At 46.8% G+C, this 13,944-nt stretch overlaps 1 protein-coding gene across 1 annotated transcript in view; it reads right to left on the reverse strand.

Annotated features, from left to right (window-relative positions):
- Positions 1-13,944, reverse strand: part of SH2D6 (SH2 domain containing 6) — a 106,971-nt gene that overhangs the window by 28,445 nt on the left and 64,582 nt on the right. The window contains exons 10-11 of the mRNA XM_063931984.1: positions 4,579-4,606; positions 1,813-1,844 (exon numbers count right to left, since the gene is read on the reverse strand). Of these exons, the coding sequence (XP_063788054.1) occupies positions 1,813-1,844; positions 4,579-4,606 (60 nt within the window). The remainder of the gene's footprint in view (positions 1-1,812; positions 1,845-4,578; positions 4,607-13,944) is intronic.

The raw sequence follows: 13,944 nt of genomic DNA on the forward strand, positions 1-13,944 counted from the left end.
GAGTGGTTAGAAAAACCGCAGGCATGTCCAAGCGTTTGCAGGGCAGGTGTCTGACGTCAATTCCGGGACCAGACAGGCTGAAGTGATTGCAGCGGCTGAGTGAGTTCAGGCCTACTCAGAAACTGCACAAACTGTTTTTGTATCGCTCCGCTGCACAAGCGTTCGCCCACTTGCAAAGCGAAAATACACTTCCCCATAGGTGGCGACTATCTGATCGCAGCGCTGCAAAAAATAGCTAGCGAACGATCGACTCGGAATGACCCCCCATAGAACAATAACAACACATAGAGAAAAAGACTAAAAAGAAAAGGAGAATAGAAAGAGAAAAGAGAAAAGAGAAAAGCTTCACAACCCCCAGAACTAGGACAGGGTTATTAGTAAATTATAACAACATGCTCCCTAATTTCACAATATCTCCTAATGTAGAGATTTAGAATGGTCTGATTCCTTATATACTAACCAGGGGTCCCAAATGGCAGTAAAGACCTGGTTTCATTCATTGCCATATAGTGATCAATACGTGCGCACCACTCAGACATAGTAGGAATGACACTGGATTTCCAGTGTACTGGTATAACCGCGTTTGAAGCACTGAGAATATGACAAAGTAATGACTTTTTATATTGGGATTGAGGTCTGCGTAAAAAATTAAGGGGGACATTTACTAAGCAGTGATAAGAGCGGAGAAGTGAGCCAGTGGAAAAATTTCCCCATCAACCAATCAGCAGCTCTGTATCATTTTATAGTATGTCAATTCTAGATGTTACTTCAGTGCTGATTGGTTGCCATGAGCAACTTCTCCACTGGCTCACTTCTCCGCTCTTATCACTGCTTAGTAAATGTACCCCTAAGTAACCAAAAACTAGGACAAAAGGTAATTCCTCCCCAAAAATAATACCGGCTGATGAAACACACATTTCATGCAAAGTAAGATCTAGCAAAATCCATCCAAGTCAGACGGAGATGCGCAAAAACTACCGAAATTCACTTCTGCTCATGCGCTGTGTGTTTAAAGGCGCTATTTGCATCTGTAAAAATAAATGTGTCCAACTCAGAATCAGACCCAGACAGTGGGCAACATACACGTGTGTACTGGGTGCACTGTTACTAAACCAAGGCGTCCTAAGGTTTGAATATACCATAGTAATTAACCACCATTTGTTACTAGGCTTCTGATGTCCATCCCTAATCTGTTCTGTCTGTGTATGGAAGCCACATTCTACAGACATGAAAATAACAGAAAATGGCAGCTATAGTGTCATTAAGAGGCCAGCAATATAGCTCTCCACAGTCACAAATAGTAACAGTGCCACCATATGGCCATCACATGCACTGCACATATTGTTCTGCAGGAAGCGTTTCACACTATAATAACTTTTGGATGTAAGCACTTTTATTTTTTTCTTAATTAGTATATCTGCCCTACTGCTGGTAATGAGATTACAGTGTGAGTGATGTGGCACAGATGGCAAAGAACGATCCGACTGGAATTTTTAAAATTGCCACGGGGCGCATGCGCAGCAACCATCCTGTAAAGTGCCCAGAGACGGAGCATTGCGGGGCGTGGTGGCCCACATGGGGGGGGGGGGAGGGGGGGACGTGACGTGGGCGGTTGGCGTGATTGAGGTGGCTGTGTAATGTCACACGCAGCCGTTGCGATCACTAAAATGGCGGCGGGACTCCTATGGGCACAGCCAAGCTGTACCGGCAGTAGGCTACCCTATTTTTAGCAGAATTTGCAATCCTTACTGCATCAGGTCCTGAGCTCACATATAAAATATAATATTCTATGCATCACATGTACATGCTCACCACTGACTGGCTGCTGGAATTACCTCTGCTGCCTGCAGGAAAGGAAGAGTTCATGTCATTCAGATATATGTAGATATATGCAGATGCAAAAACTATTGTTTTCATTTAGAAAAATAAAATGGAAGGTCCTAAATTATACGGTTTTATACAGTATGTTGTTGACCACAGCAATAAAACATAAACCATTTATATAGAGGATTATCTGACACCACAACCTTCATTTATCATCATTATAATCCTCGTTATGACAGTAACGGCACATCCCCACAATGTGCTGCTGAGGAATACAGCTTTTTTCACTATTGTAACTCTCAGCCTGTTTCCCTCCTACCCCTGTCACTTGCAGCCATGTCCTCACCAACACAATCACACAAGGAGACTGGTCACTTCCGCCCATAAGATAAGCTCCCACAACGTTGTCTCAAATACTCTGTGCTGCTGTGAGCATTGTGACAATCTGAATGGCTGCAGATTGCTCTATTACCACTCATGGATGTGCAGGAAACAGAAAATGAATTAATTTAAACAGTTCTCTGAACCTACTCAATGTATAAAAAATGACTCATGTATAACCACAGTCCCAGATAGTATATGAGTGACTGGTGGGCCAAGAATGACTAAATTGAAGTGTAATTACACTACATGCACACCATCTCAGATGTAACTGAGGGGGAGATTTACCAAATCACGGCGAGAGATAAAGTGAAGTTATTCAAAGCAACCAGTATCTAATGCTGATTACACACTATCAGTGTGCCGATATGAAAAACACTCCAATCCGACTGAGCAGTTATTGGATCAGTGTGTACAGTGTCGGACTGGGGAGTGAAGGGCCCACCAGGGACATGCAATCACTGGGGCCCACTAAGGGGCTTTGCCATATGCTGGAAGAGGTGTGGCCACCTGACCAGAGAGGAGTGGCCAGCCATTATAGGAGCTGTGGGCTTTGGGACCCTAAGTTGGCAGCCACATTAGTGCAGCTCTACCTCACTGCCCACTTCAAGCTGTTGTGTACAGTGCATCCGGAAAGTATTTACAGCGCTTCAATTTTTCCACATTTTGTTATGTTACAGCCTTATTCCAAAATGGAATAAATTAATTTTTTCCCCCTCAAAATTCTACACACAATACCCCATAATGACAACGTGAATTTTTGTTGTTGTTGAGATTTTTGCTAATTTATTTAAAAAATAAAAATAAAATCACATGTAAATAAGTATTCACAGCCTTTGCCATGAAGCTCAAAATTGAGCTCAGATGCATCCTGTTTCCACTGATCATCCTTGAGATGTTCTTACAGCTTAATTGGAGTCCACCTGTGGTAAATTCAGTTGATTGGACATGCCTTGGAAAGGCACACACCTGTCTATATAAGGGGTGGTCTTCAGTATGCCGGCTGTCGGGATCCCGGCGCACAGTATACCGGCGCCGGGATCCCGACAGCCGGCATACCGACACTTATTCTCCCTCGCGGGGGTCCACGACCCCCCTGGAGGGAGAATAAAATAGCGTGGCGAGCGCAGCGTGCCCGCAAGGGGCTCATTTGCGCTCGCCACACTGTCGGTAAGCCGGTGGTCGGGCTCCCGGCGCCGGTATGCTGGTCGCCGGGAGCCCGACCGCCGGCATACCATAGTGAACCCCTATATAAGGTCCCAGAAATGTCTGAGCACAAACCAAGCAGGAAGTCAAAGGAATTGTTTGTAGACCTCCGAGACAGGATTGTCTCGAGGCACAAATCTGGGGAAGGGTACATAAAAATATCTGCTGCTTTGAAGGTCCCAATGAGCACAGTGGCCTCCATCATCCGTAAATGGAAGAAGTTCGGAACCAACAGGACTCTTCCTAGAGCTGGCTGAATGGGCGGATAAGGGCCCCAGTTCATTGCTTTGCCCAGGGTCTACAATGCTAAGATGCCTCTGTCAGCCCAATAATTGCATAGTGTGTATCCGGCGTAACTGTCAGTTTTCTAGCACAGCCTGTAAAATAACAGTAAGAAGCTGATTGGTACTTTATCTCTCTTCTCTTTATCACTCTCCAGCATGTGATAAATCTCCTCCTATGACTGTCACCTCTGTATGATTGTGGGATTATTATATTATCTCCCAGTAATCCAGGTACCAAAATGAGTCTGTTACCTCAGTACTACAGAGCATCCACGAATGGGAAGAAGTACCATCATGAGTAATAGTGCAAGTGCTATGAGGTTTCCATTTTATTTGCTTTTTATCTGTTAGAATCCAATGTTAAGCCACTTGGTTTTTACTAACGACATATTATTATTATCATCATCATCATCATCATCATCATCATCATCATATACTATCTGCTGCTATATGAGGACGTATTCCAGGGCACACTTTCTCAACTATCCTCAACACCTCAGTTCAGATCTATGATGGGTGCAGGGTGTGTGGGGCACATGGGCCTCTGCACCCATATAATTATGGAAAACGCTCTGTCGGCCCGGTGCTGGGTGCAGAGCTGCAGAAATCACTGGAAAAATGGTGGCAGGGGTAATGCTCCTGTTGATTTGCGCATGTGCAGTAGATGTCCCCGGGAACAGGATGCAGGCACGGAGCCAAAGTCTACTGTACCATTGGAGAGTAGGGGGGCCGCATGGAGTCTGCACATGGGCCCCTCCTCTCTTAAACTGCCCCTGGTGTAGATGAACAATGATGCACAACCTGCAGCTCCATTTCCTACCTCTGATCCAGAGACTTCTCCGTGGACAACACTCAAATCCAAATGTGGTATGTGTGCACTTACCTGAAGCAGTATCATTGTCTGATCTGGCCTGCAGGGAGGAAGAGAAGTGCAAACAGTTATATTGGGAACAATGCAGATTCATTCATCCCAACTTCTTTATAGTAAATCGGGGCCTTGCGCGTGCGGATGGAAAGGGAACTCCCAGCCACGTCACTGTGGGGGGATTGCCTGTCACTGCTACCCCTGGGCTACCTCTACAATGTGAATAGATGCCCTGCGCATGCGTAAAAAAGCAAGAAACTGCGCACCTGGACAAATCATACTGCAATGCAAGGGGAGCAAATACATTTATTGTTTTTGCATGCATGGTAAATATTGACTGCTTATGCATGTAGCCCACAAATGCTGGACAGGTTTATTTTTAGGTCTGTAGTTGTTGTGGTACACAAGTGGCGCTACCCAGTGAACCAATTAGCAATGTGTTTTATCTTTCAGAGAATGATAATTTAAGATATGTTCACAATACCTTATTTAATAAACAAATCATGACAGATAAAATAACACAATGCATAAAAAATGTGAGAATAACAGAAATTGCATTCTTTAAAAACTTTTCAAATGAATATAAAAGTCATAAAAGTGGGGCGTACCGCATCTGGTGTACTGGAGCCGCAGGTGTCAATGGAATGGACTGCAGAGTAACCGGTTTACCCTGCATAGGCTCCTAAGCTTTACCAGTCGGTGATGTCTCAGTCCCCAATGTAGTCTCGCTCAAAGTTGCTGGTGTCCACAGGTGGAGTCCACTGACGTGTTTCGAGACATCTAGTATCTTTTTCAAGGCTTATGCAGGGTAAACCGGTTACTCTGCAGTCCATTCCAACCAAACCTGCGGCTCCTGTACACCAGATGCGGTACGCCCCACTTTTATGACTTTTATATTCATTTGAAAAGTTTTTAAAGAATGCAGTTTCTTTTATTCTCACATTGTTTATGCATTGTGTACTTTTATCTGTCATGATTTGTTTATTAAATAAGGTATTGTGAACATATATTAAATTATCATTCTCTGAAAGATAAAACACATTGCTAATTGGTTCACTGGGTAGCGCCACTTGTGTGCCACAACAACCACAAACCTACATTTACACTACATGCTTTATTGGGGAAGCCAAGTGTCACTCACGGCCAGCTTAAACCCAGAGGAAGCGCCCGGCTCTATCCCTCCAACCCACATTTTGCGTTAATAGGTTTATTTTTACACTGCAATTTAGATTTGAGCTTGGACATGCACCTCCCAATTCTAAACCTCTCTGTGCATTGTACATCTGTTCAGTGACATCAAGAGGACGGGAGCGGGTACTCTTTATCCGAGCCTGTAGGAGGGGCCTGGCGGGGGCATGGGGCCCGCTGCCCTCCCCCTTCCCTTTGCGGACAGCCACACGTCTGGCAGGGAGAGAGCAGCAGTCAGTACTCTCTCCCTGCATGATGAAAAGGCGCAATTGCGCCCACCCACCTCCGTCAATAGGTTCTGACACCGGCGCCCCCCACCACCATGCAGCTGCTCAGACATTATATTTTTTTATATTTTACAAGCAGCAGGGGCTCTCAGTACCAGGGCCCGGCAGAACTGTCGATGTCCCTGCATCTGCCCTACCTGCAGTGCAACATGGCTTTGCCAAGGTGCAAAGTTACTTGCTCTCTTTGCTTTGCTCACAACTCAGAATCAGCCCATGTGTGTAAGTGCACAAATTAGTCCGCATAATGGGCCTAATTCAGACCTGTTCACTCGCTAGGTTTTTTTTGCAGTCCTGCGTTCGCATAGTCGCCACCCATAGGGGAGGGTATTTTCGCTTTGCAAGTGTGCGAACGCATGTATAGCAGAGTTGTACAAACAGATCTTGTGCAGTCTCTGAGTAGCCCAGGACTTACTCAGCCGCTGCGATCACTTCAGCCTGTCCAGGACCAAAATTGACGTCAGGAACCCTCCCTGCAAAAGCAAGGACACGCCTGCGTTTTTCCAACCACTCCCAGAAAACGGTCAGTTGCCACCCACAAACGCCTTCTATCTGTCAATCTCCTTGCGAACGCCAGTGCAAATGGATACTTCGCACAAACCCATCGCTGAGCGGCGATCTGCTTTGTACCCGTGCGACGCGCCTGCGCATTGCGGTTGATGCGCATGCGCAGTTTAGACCTGATCGCCTGCTGTATGAAAACGCAGCCTATCAATCAGGTCTGAATTAGGCCCAATGTATTTCAAAGCACACGCCCACCTCACGGTCCCAGGAACTAACCAGACCTAGCTTGGAAGATACACTTGGAAGTGCACATGGTTCAAACAGTGAAACATAACTTTGATGTCCATCCTACTGCCACGTTACTATTACTATACTACCACTTTACTAAAGCTTTATTCATGTAAACATTTCTACTATTCTCTTAATGCATAGGTCTGCAAATTTGGTCCTCATTACCCCACACAGTGCATGTTTTGCAGGTCTCCTCACAGAATCACAAGTGAAATAATTAACTCCACCTGTGGACTTAAAATGTGTCTGTGAGTAATTACTACACCTGTGCACCTGCTGGGTTACCTGCAAAACATGCACTGTGTGGGGGTAATGAAGACCGAGTTTGCAGACCTATGTCTTAAAGTATTACCCAGTTTTGCTTAATTTATATCTTAAATTAATCAGGATTGCAATGAGAAAATAAGAATTTACTTACCGATAATTCTATTTCTCGTAGTCCGTAGTGGATGCTGGGGACTCCGTAAGGACCATGGGGAATAGCGGCTCCGCAGGAGACTGGGCACAAAAGTAAAGCTTTAGAACTACCTGGTGTGCACTGGCTCCTCCCCCCATGACCCTCCTCCAAGCCTCAGTTAGGATACTGTGCCCGGACGAGCGTACACAATAAGGAAGGATTTTGAATCCCGGGTAAGACTCATACCAGCCACACCAATCACACCATATAACTTGTGATCTAAACCCAGTTAACAGCATGATAACAGAGGAGCCTCTAGAAAAGATGGCTCACTACAGCAATAACCCGATTTTTTTGGGTAACAATAACTATGTACCAGTATTGCAGACAATCCGCACTTGGGATGGGCGCCCAGCATCCACTACGGACTACGAGAAATAGAATTATCGGTAAGTAAATTCTTATTTTCTCTGACGTCCTAGTGGATGCTGGGGACTCCGTAAGGACCATGGGGATTATACCAAAGCTCCCAAACGGGCGGGAGAGTGCGGATGACTCTGCAGCACCAAATGAGAGAACTCCAGGTCCTCCTCAGCCAGGGTATCAAATTTGTAGAATTTTACAAACGTATTTGCTCCTGACCAAGTAGCTGCTCGGCAAAGTTGTAAAGCCGAGACCCCTCGGGCAGCCGCCCAAGATGAGCCCACCTTCCTTGTGGAATGGGCTTTTACAGATTTTGGCTGTGGCAGGCCTGCCACAGAATGTGCAAGCTGAATTGTACAGGTTGAGTATCCCATATCCATATATTCCGAAATACGGAATATTCCGAAATACGGACATTTTTGAGTGAGAGTGAGATAGTGAAACCTTTGTTTTTTGATGGCTCAATATACACAAACTTTGTTTAATACACAAAGTTATTAAAAATATTGTATTAAATGACCTTTAGGCTGTGTGTATAAGGTGTATATGAAACATAAATGAATTGTGTGAATGTAGACACACTTTGTTTAATGCACAAAGTTATAAAAAATATGGTCTAAAATGACCTACAGGCTGTGTGTATAAGGTGTATATGTAACATAAATGCATTCTGTGCTTATATTTAGGTCCCATCTCCATGATATCTCTTTATGGTATGCAATTATTCCAAAATACGGAAAAATCCGATATCCAAAATACCTCTTGTCCCAAGCATTTTGGATAAGGGATACTCAACCTGTACTACAAATCCAACGAGCAATAGTCTGCTTAGAAGCAGGAGCACCCAGCTTGTTGGGTGCATACAGAATAAACAACGAGTCAGATTTTCTGACTCCAGCCGTCCTGGAAACCTATATTTCCAGGGCCCTGACAACGTCTAGCAACTTGGAGTCCTCCAAGTCCCTAGTAGCCGCAGGCACCACAATAGGTTGATTCAGGTGAAACGCTGAAAACCACCTTAGGTAGAAACTGAGGACAAGTCCTCAATTCCGCCCTGTCCGAATGGAAAATCAGATGAGGGCTTTTACAGGATAAAGCCGCCAATTCTGACACGCACCTGGCCCAGGCCAGGGCCAACAGCATGACCACTTTCCATGTGAGATATTTTAACTCCACATATTTAAGTGGTTCAAACCAATGTGACTTTTGGAACCCAAAAACTACATTTAGATCCCAAGGTGCCACTGGAGGCACAAAAGGAGGCTGTATATACAGTACCCCTTTCACAAACGTCTGAACTTCAGGGACTGAAGCTAGTTCTTTTTGGAAGAAAATTGACAGGGCCGAAATTTGAACCTTAATGGACCCCCATTTCAGGCCCATAGACACTCCTGTTTGCAGGAAATGTAGGAATCGACCTAGTTGAAAATTCCTCCGTCGGGGCCTTACTGGCCTCGCACCACGCAACATATTTTCGCCAAATGCGGTGATAATGTTTTGCGGTAATATCTTTCCTGGCTTTGATCAGGATAAGAATGACTTCATCCGGAATGCCTTTCTCCTTCAGGATCCGGCGTTCAACCGCCATGCCGTCAAACGCAGCCGCGGTAAGTCTTGGAACAGACAGGGTCCTTGCTGGAGCAGGTCCCTTCTTAGAGGTAGAGGCCACGGATCCTCCGTGAGCATCTCTTGAAGTTCCGGTTACCAAGTCCTTCTTGGCCAATCCGGAGCCACGAATATAGTGCTTACTCCTCTCCATCTTATAATTCTCAGTACCTTGGGTATGAGAGGCAGAGGAGGGAACACATACACTGACTGGTACACCCACTGTGTTACCAGAGCGTCTACAGCTATTGCCTGAGGGTCCCTTGACCTGGCGCAATACTTGTCGAGTTTTATAAACATGTGGAAGACTTCTGGGTGAAGTCCCCACTCTCCCGGGTGGGGGTCGTGTCTGCTGAGGAAGTCTGCTTCCCAGTTGTCCACTCCCGGAATGAATACTGCTGACAGTGCTATCACATGATTTTCCGCCCAGCGAAGAATCCTTGCAGCTTCTGCCTTGCCCTCCTGCTTCTTGTGTCACCCTGTCTGTTTACGTGGGTGACTGCCGTGATGTTGTCCGAATGGATCAACTCCGGGTGACCTTGAAGTAGAGGTCTTGCTGAGCTTAGAGCATTGTAAATGGCCCTTAGCTTCAGGATATTTATGTGAAGTGATGTCTCCAGGCTTGACCATAAGCTCTGGAAATTCCTTCCCTGTGTGACTGCTCCCCAGCCTCGCAGGCTGGCATCCGTGGTCACCAGGACCCAGTCCTGAATGTCGAATCTGCGGCCCTCTAGAAGATGAGCACTCTGCAACCACCACAGGAGAGACACCCTTGTGCTTGGTGACAGGGTTATCCGCTGATGCATCTGAAGATGCGACCCGGACCATTTGTCCAGCAGGTCCCACTGGAAAGTTCTTGCGTGGAATCTGCCGAATGGGATTGCTTCGTAGGAAGCCACCATTTTTCCCAGAACCCTTTCATTGATGTACTGAGACTTGGCTCGGTTATAGGAGGTTCCCGACTAGCTCGGATAACTCCCTGACTTTCTCCTCCGGGAGAAACACCTTTTTCTGGACTGTGTCCAGGATCATCCCTAGGAACAGAAGACGAGTCGTCGGAATCAGCTGCGATTTTGGAATATTGAGAATCCAATCGTGCTGCCGCAACACTACCTGAGATAGTGCTACACCGACCTCCAACTGTTCCCTGGATCTTACCCTTATCAGGGAATCGTCCAAGTAAGGGTTAACTAAAATTCCCTTCCTTCGAAAGAGTATCATCATTTCGGCCATTACCTTGGTAAAGACCCGGGGTGCCGTGGACCATCCATACGGCAGCGTCTGAAACTGATAGTGACAGTTCTGTACCACAAACCTGAGGTACCCTTGGTGAGAAGGGTAAATTGGGACATGAAGGTAAGCATCCTTGATGTCCCGAGACATCATGTAGTCCCCTTCTTCCAGGTTCGCAATCACTGCTCTGAGTGACTCAATCTTGAATTTGAACCTCCGTATGTAAGTGTTCAAGATTTTAGATTTAGAATCGGTCTCACCGAGCCGTCCGGCTTCGGTACCACAACAGTGTGGAATAATACCCCGTTCCCTGTTGCAGGAGGGGTACCTTGATTATCACCTGCTGGGAATACAGCTTGTGAATGGCTTCCAAAACTGCCTCCCTGTCAGAGGGAGACATCGGTAAAGCCGACTTTAGGAAACGGCGAGGGGGAGACGTCTCGAATTCCAATTTGTACCCCTGAGATATCACCTGAAGGATCCAGGGGTCTAATTGCGAGTGAGCCCACTGCGCGCTGAAATTCATTGAGACGGGCCCCCACCGTGCCTGATTCTGCTTGTAAAGCCCCAGCGTCATACTGAGGGCTTGGCAGAGGCGGGAGAGGGCTTCTGTTCCTGGGAACTGGCTGATTTCTGCAGCCTTTTTCCTCTCCCTCTGTCACGGGGCAGAAATGAGGAACCTTTTGCCCACTTGCCCACGAAAGGACTGCGCCTGATAATACGGCGTCTTCTTATGTTGAGAGGCGACCTGGGGTACAAACGTGGATTTCCCAGCTGTTGCCGTGGCCACCAGGTCTGAAAGACCGACCCCAAATAACTCCTCCCCTTAATAAGGCAATACTTCCAAATGCCGTTTGGAATCCGCATCACCTGACCACTGTCGTGTCCATAACCCTCTACTGGCAGAAATGGACAACGCACTTAGACTTGATGCCAGTCGGCAAATATTCCGCTGTGCATCACGCATATATAGAAATGCATCTTTTAAATGCTCTATAGGCAATAATATACTGTCCCTATCTAGGGTATCAATATTTTCAGTCAGGGAATCCGACCACGCCAACCCAGCACTGCACATCCAGGCTGAGGCGATTGCTGGTCGCAGTATAACACCAGTATGTGTGTAAATACATTTTAGGATACCCTCCTGCTTTCTATCAGCAGGATCCTTAAGGGCGGCCATCTCAGGAGAGGGTAGAGCCCTTGTTCTTACAAGCGTGTGAGCGCTTTATCCACCCTAGGGGGTGTTTCCCAACGCACCCTAACCTCTGGCGGGAAAGGATATAATGCCAATAACATTTTAGAAATTATCAGTTGTTATCGGGGGAAACCCACGCATCATCACACACCTCATTTAATTTCTCAGATTCAGGAAAACTACAGGTAGTTTTTCCTCACCGAACATAATACCCCTTTTTGGTGGTACTCGTATTATCAGAAATGTGTAAAACATTTTTCATTGCCTCAATCATGTAACGTGTGGCCCTACTGGAAGTCACATTTGTCTCTTCACCGTCGACACTGGAGTCAGTATCCGTGTTGGCGTCTATATCTGCCATCTGAGGTAACGGGCGCTTTAGAGCCCCTGACGGCCTATGAGACGTCTGGACAGGCACAAGCTGAGTAGCCGGCTGTCTCATGTCAACCACTGTCTTTTATACAGAGCTGACACTGTCACGTAATTCCTTCCAACAGTTCATCCACTCAGGTGTCGACCCCCTAGGGGGTGACATCACTATTACAGGCAATCTGCTCCGTCTCCACATCATTTTTCTCCTCATACATGTCGACACAAACGTACCGACACACAGCACACACACAGGGAATGCTCTGATAGAGGACAGGACCCCACTAGCCCTTTGGGGAGACAGAGGGAGAGTTTGCCAGCACACACCAGAGCGCTATATATATACAGGGATAACCTTATATAAGTGTTTTTCCCCTTATAGCTGCTGTATTTTTAATACTGCGCGTAATTAGTGCCCCCCTCTCTTTTTTAACCCTTTCTGTAGTGTAGTGACTGCAGGGGAGAGCCAGGGAGCTTCCCTCCAACGGAGCTGTGAGGGAAAATGGCGCCAGTGTGCTGAGGAGATAGGCTCCGCCCCCTTCTCGGCGGCCTTATCTCCCGTTTTCCTGTGTATTCTGGCAGGGGTTAAATTCATCCATATAGCCCAGGAGCTATATGTGATGCATTTTTTTGCCATCCAAGGTGTTTTTATTGCGTCTCAGGGCGCCCCCCCCCCAGCGCCCTGCACCCTCAGTGACCGGAGTGTGAAGTGTGCTGAGAGCAATGGCGCACAGCTGCAGTGCTGTGCGCTACCTTGTTGAAGACAGGACGTCTTCTGCCGCCGATTTTCCGGACCTCTTCTGTCTTCTGGCTCTGTAAGGGGGCCGGCGGCGCATATCTGGGACCTATCCATGGCTGGGCCTGTGATCGGTCCCTCTGGAGCTAATGTCCAGTAGCCTAAGAAGCCCAATCCACTCTGCACGCAGGTGAGTTCGCTTCTTCTCCCCTTAGTCCCTCGATGCAGTGAGCCTGTTGCCAGCAGGTCTCACTGAACATAAAAAAACCTAAAACTAAACTTTTCACTAAGCAGCTCAGGAGAGCCACCTAGTGTGCACCCTTCTCGTTCGGGCACAAAAATCTAACTGAGGCTTGGAGGAGGGTCATAGGGGAAGGAGCCAGTGCACACCAGGTAGTTCTAAAGCTTTACTTTTGTGCCCAGTCTCCTGCGGAGCCGCTATTCCCCATGGTCCTTACGGAGTCCCCAGCATCCACTAGGACGTCAGAGAAATAGGGACTACCTTGGCCTGCATATCCATCCATTGCTTTCCAAATAACTGGGTAAATTTATGCAAACACTGGCGCATACTTGCCTACCTGACCCTCTCCATGAGGGAGAAAATGCTGTGTTCCTGGACTTTCCTGGTAATGTATGATTGCCATCACATGTGGTGAGCTAGTTAATTGATAAGAAAGATGTTTCACCACAGGCAGGGGCGTCAGAACGTTTTTTGGTTGGGGGGGGCCAAGATAAAATATCTGTTTGGCGCCCCTAGCTTCTGGCCACCATAGATGGGTCGCTTGCACCTATACAGAACTCTATGGGACAGCTGGCAGTGAGTGGCCCCTTATACACATTACACCTGGTAGAGCCCCTTATACACATTATGGCAGGTAGAGCCCATTACACACATTATGGCAGGTAGAGCCCATTACACACATTATGCCAGGTAGAGCCCATTACACACATTATGCCAGGTAGAGCCCATTACATACATTGCACCTGGTAGAGCCGCTTGTACACATTACACCTGGTAGAGCCCACAGATATAGCCCATTATACATATTACGCCTGGTAGAGCCTATTACACATTACACCAGGTAGAGCCCATTATATATATTACGCCGCTATAGCCCATTATACATATTACGCCAGATATAGCACATTACACATT

This window comes from Pseudophryne corroboree, chromosome 6 (assembly GCF_028390025.1).
Source record: "Pseudophryne corroboree isolate aPseCor3 chromosome 6, aPseCor3.hap2, whole genome shotgun sequence".
NCBI classification, from domain to species: domain Eukaryota; kingdom Metazoa; phylum Chordata; class Amphibia; order Anura; family Myobatrachidae; genus Pseudophryne; species Pseudophryne corroboree.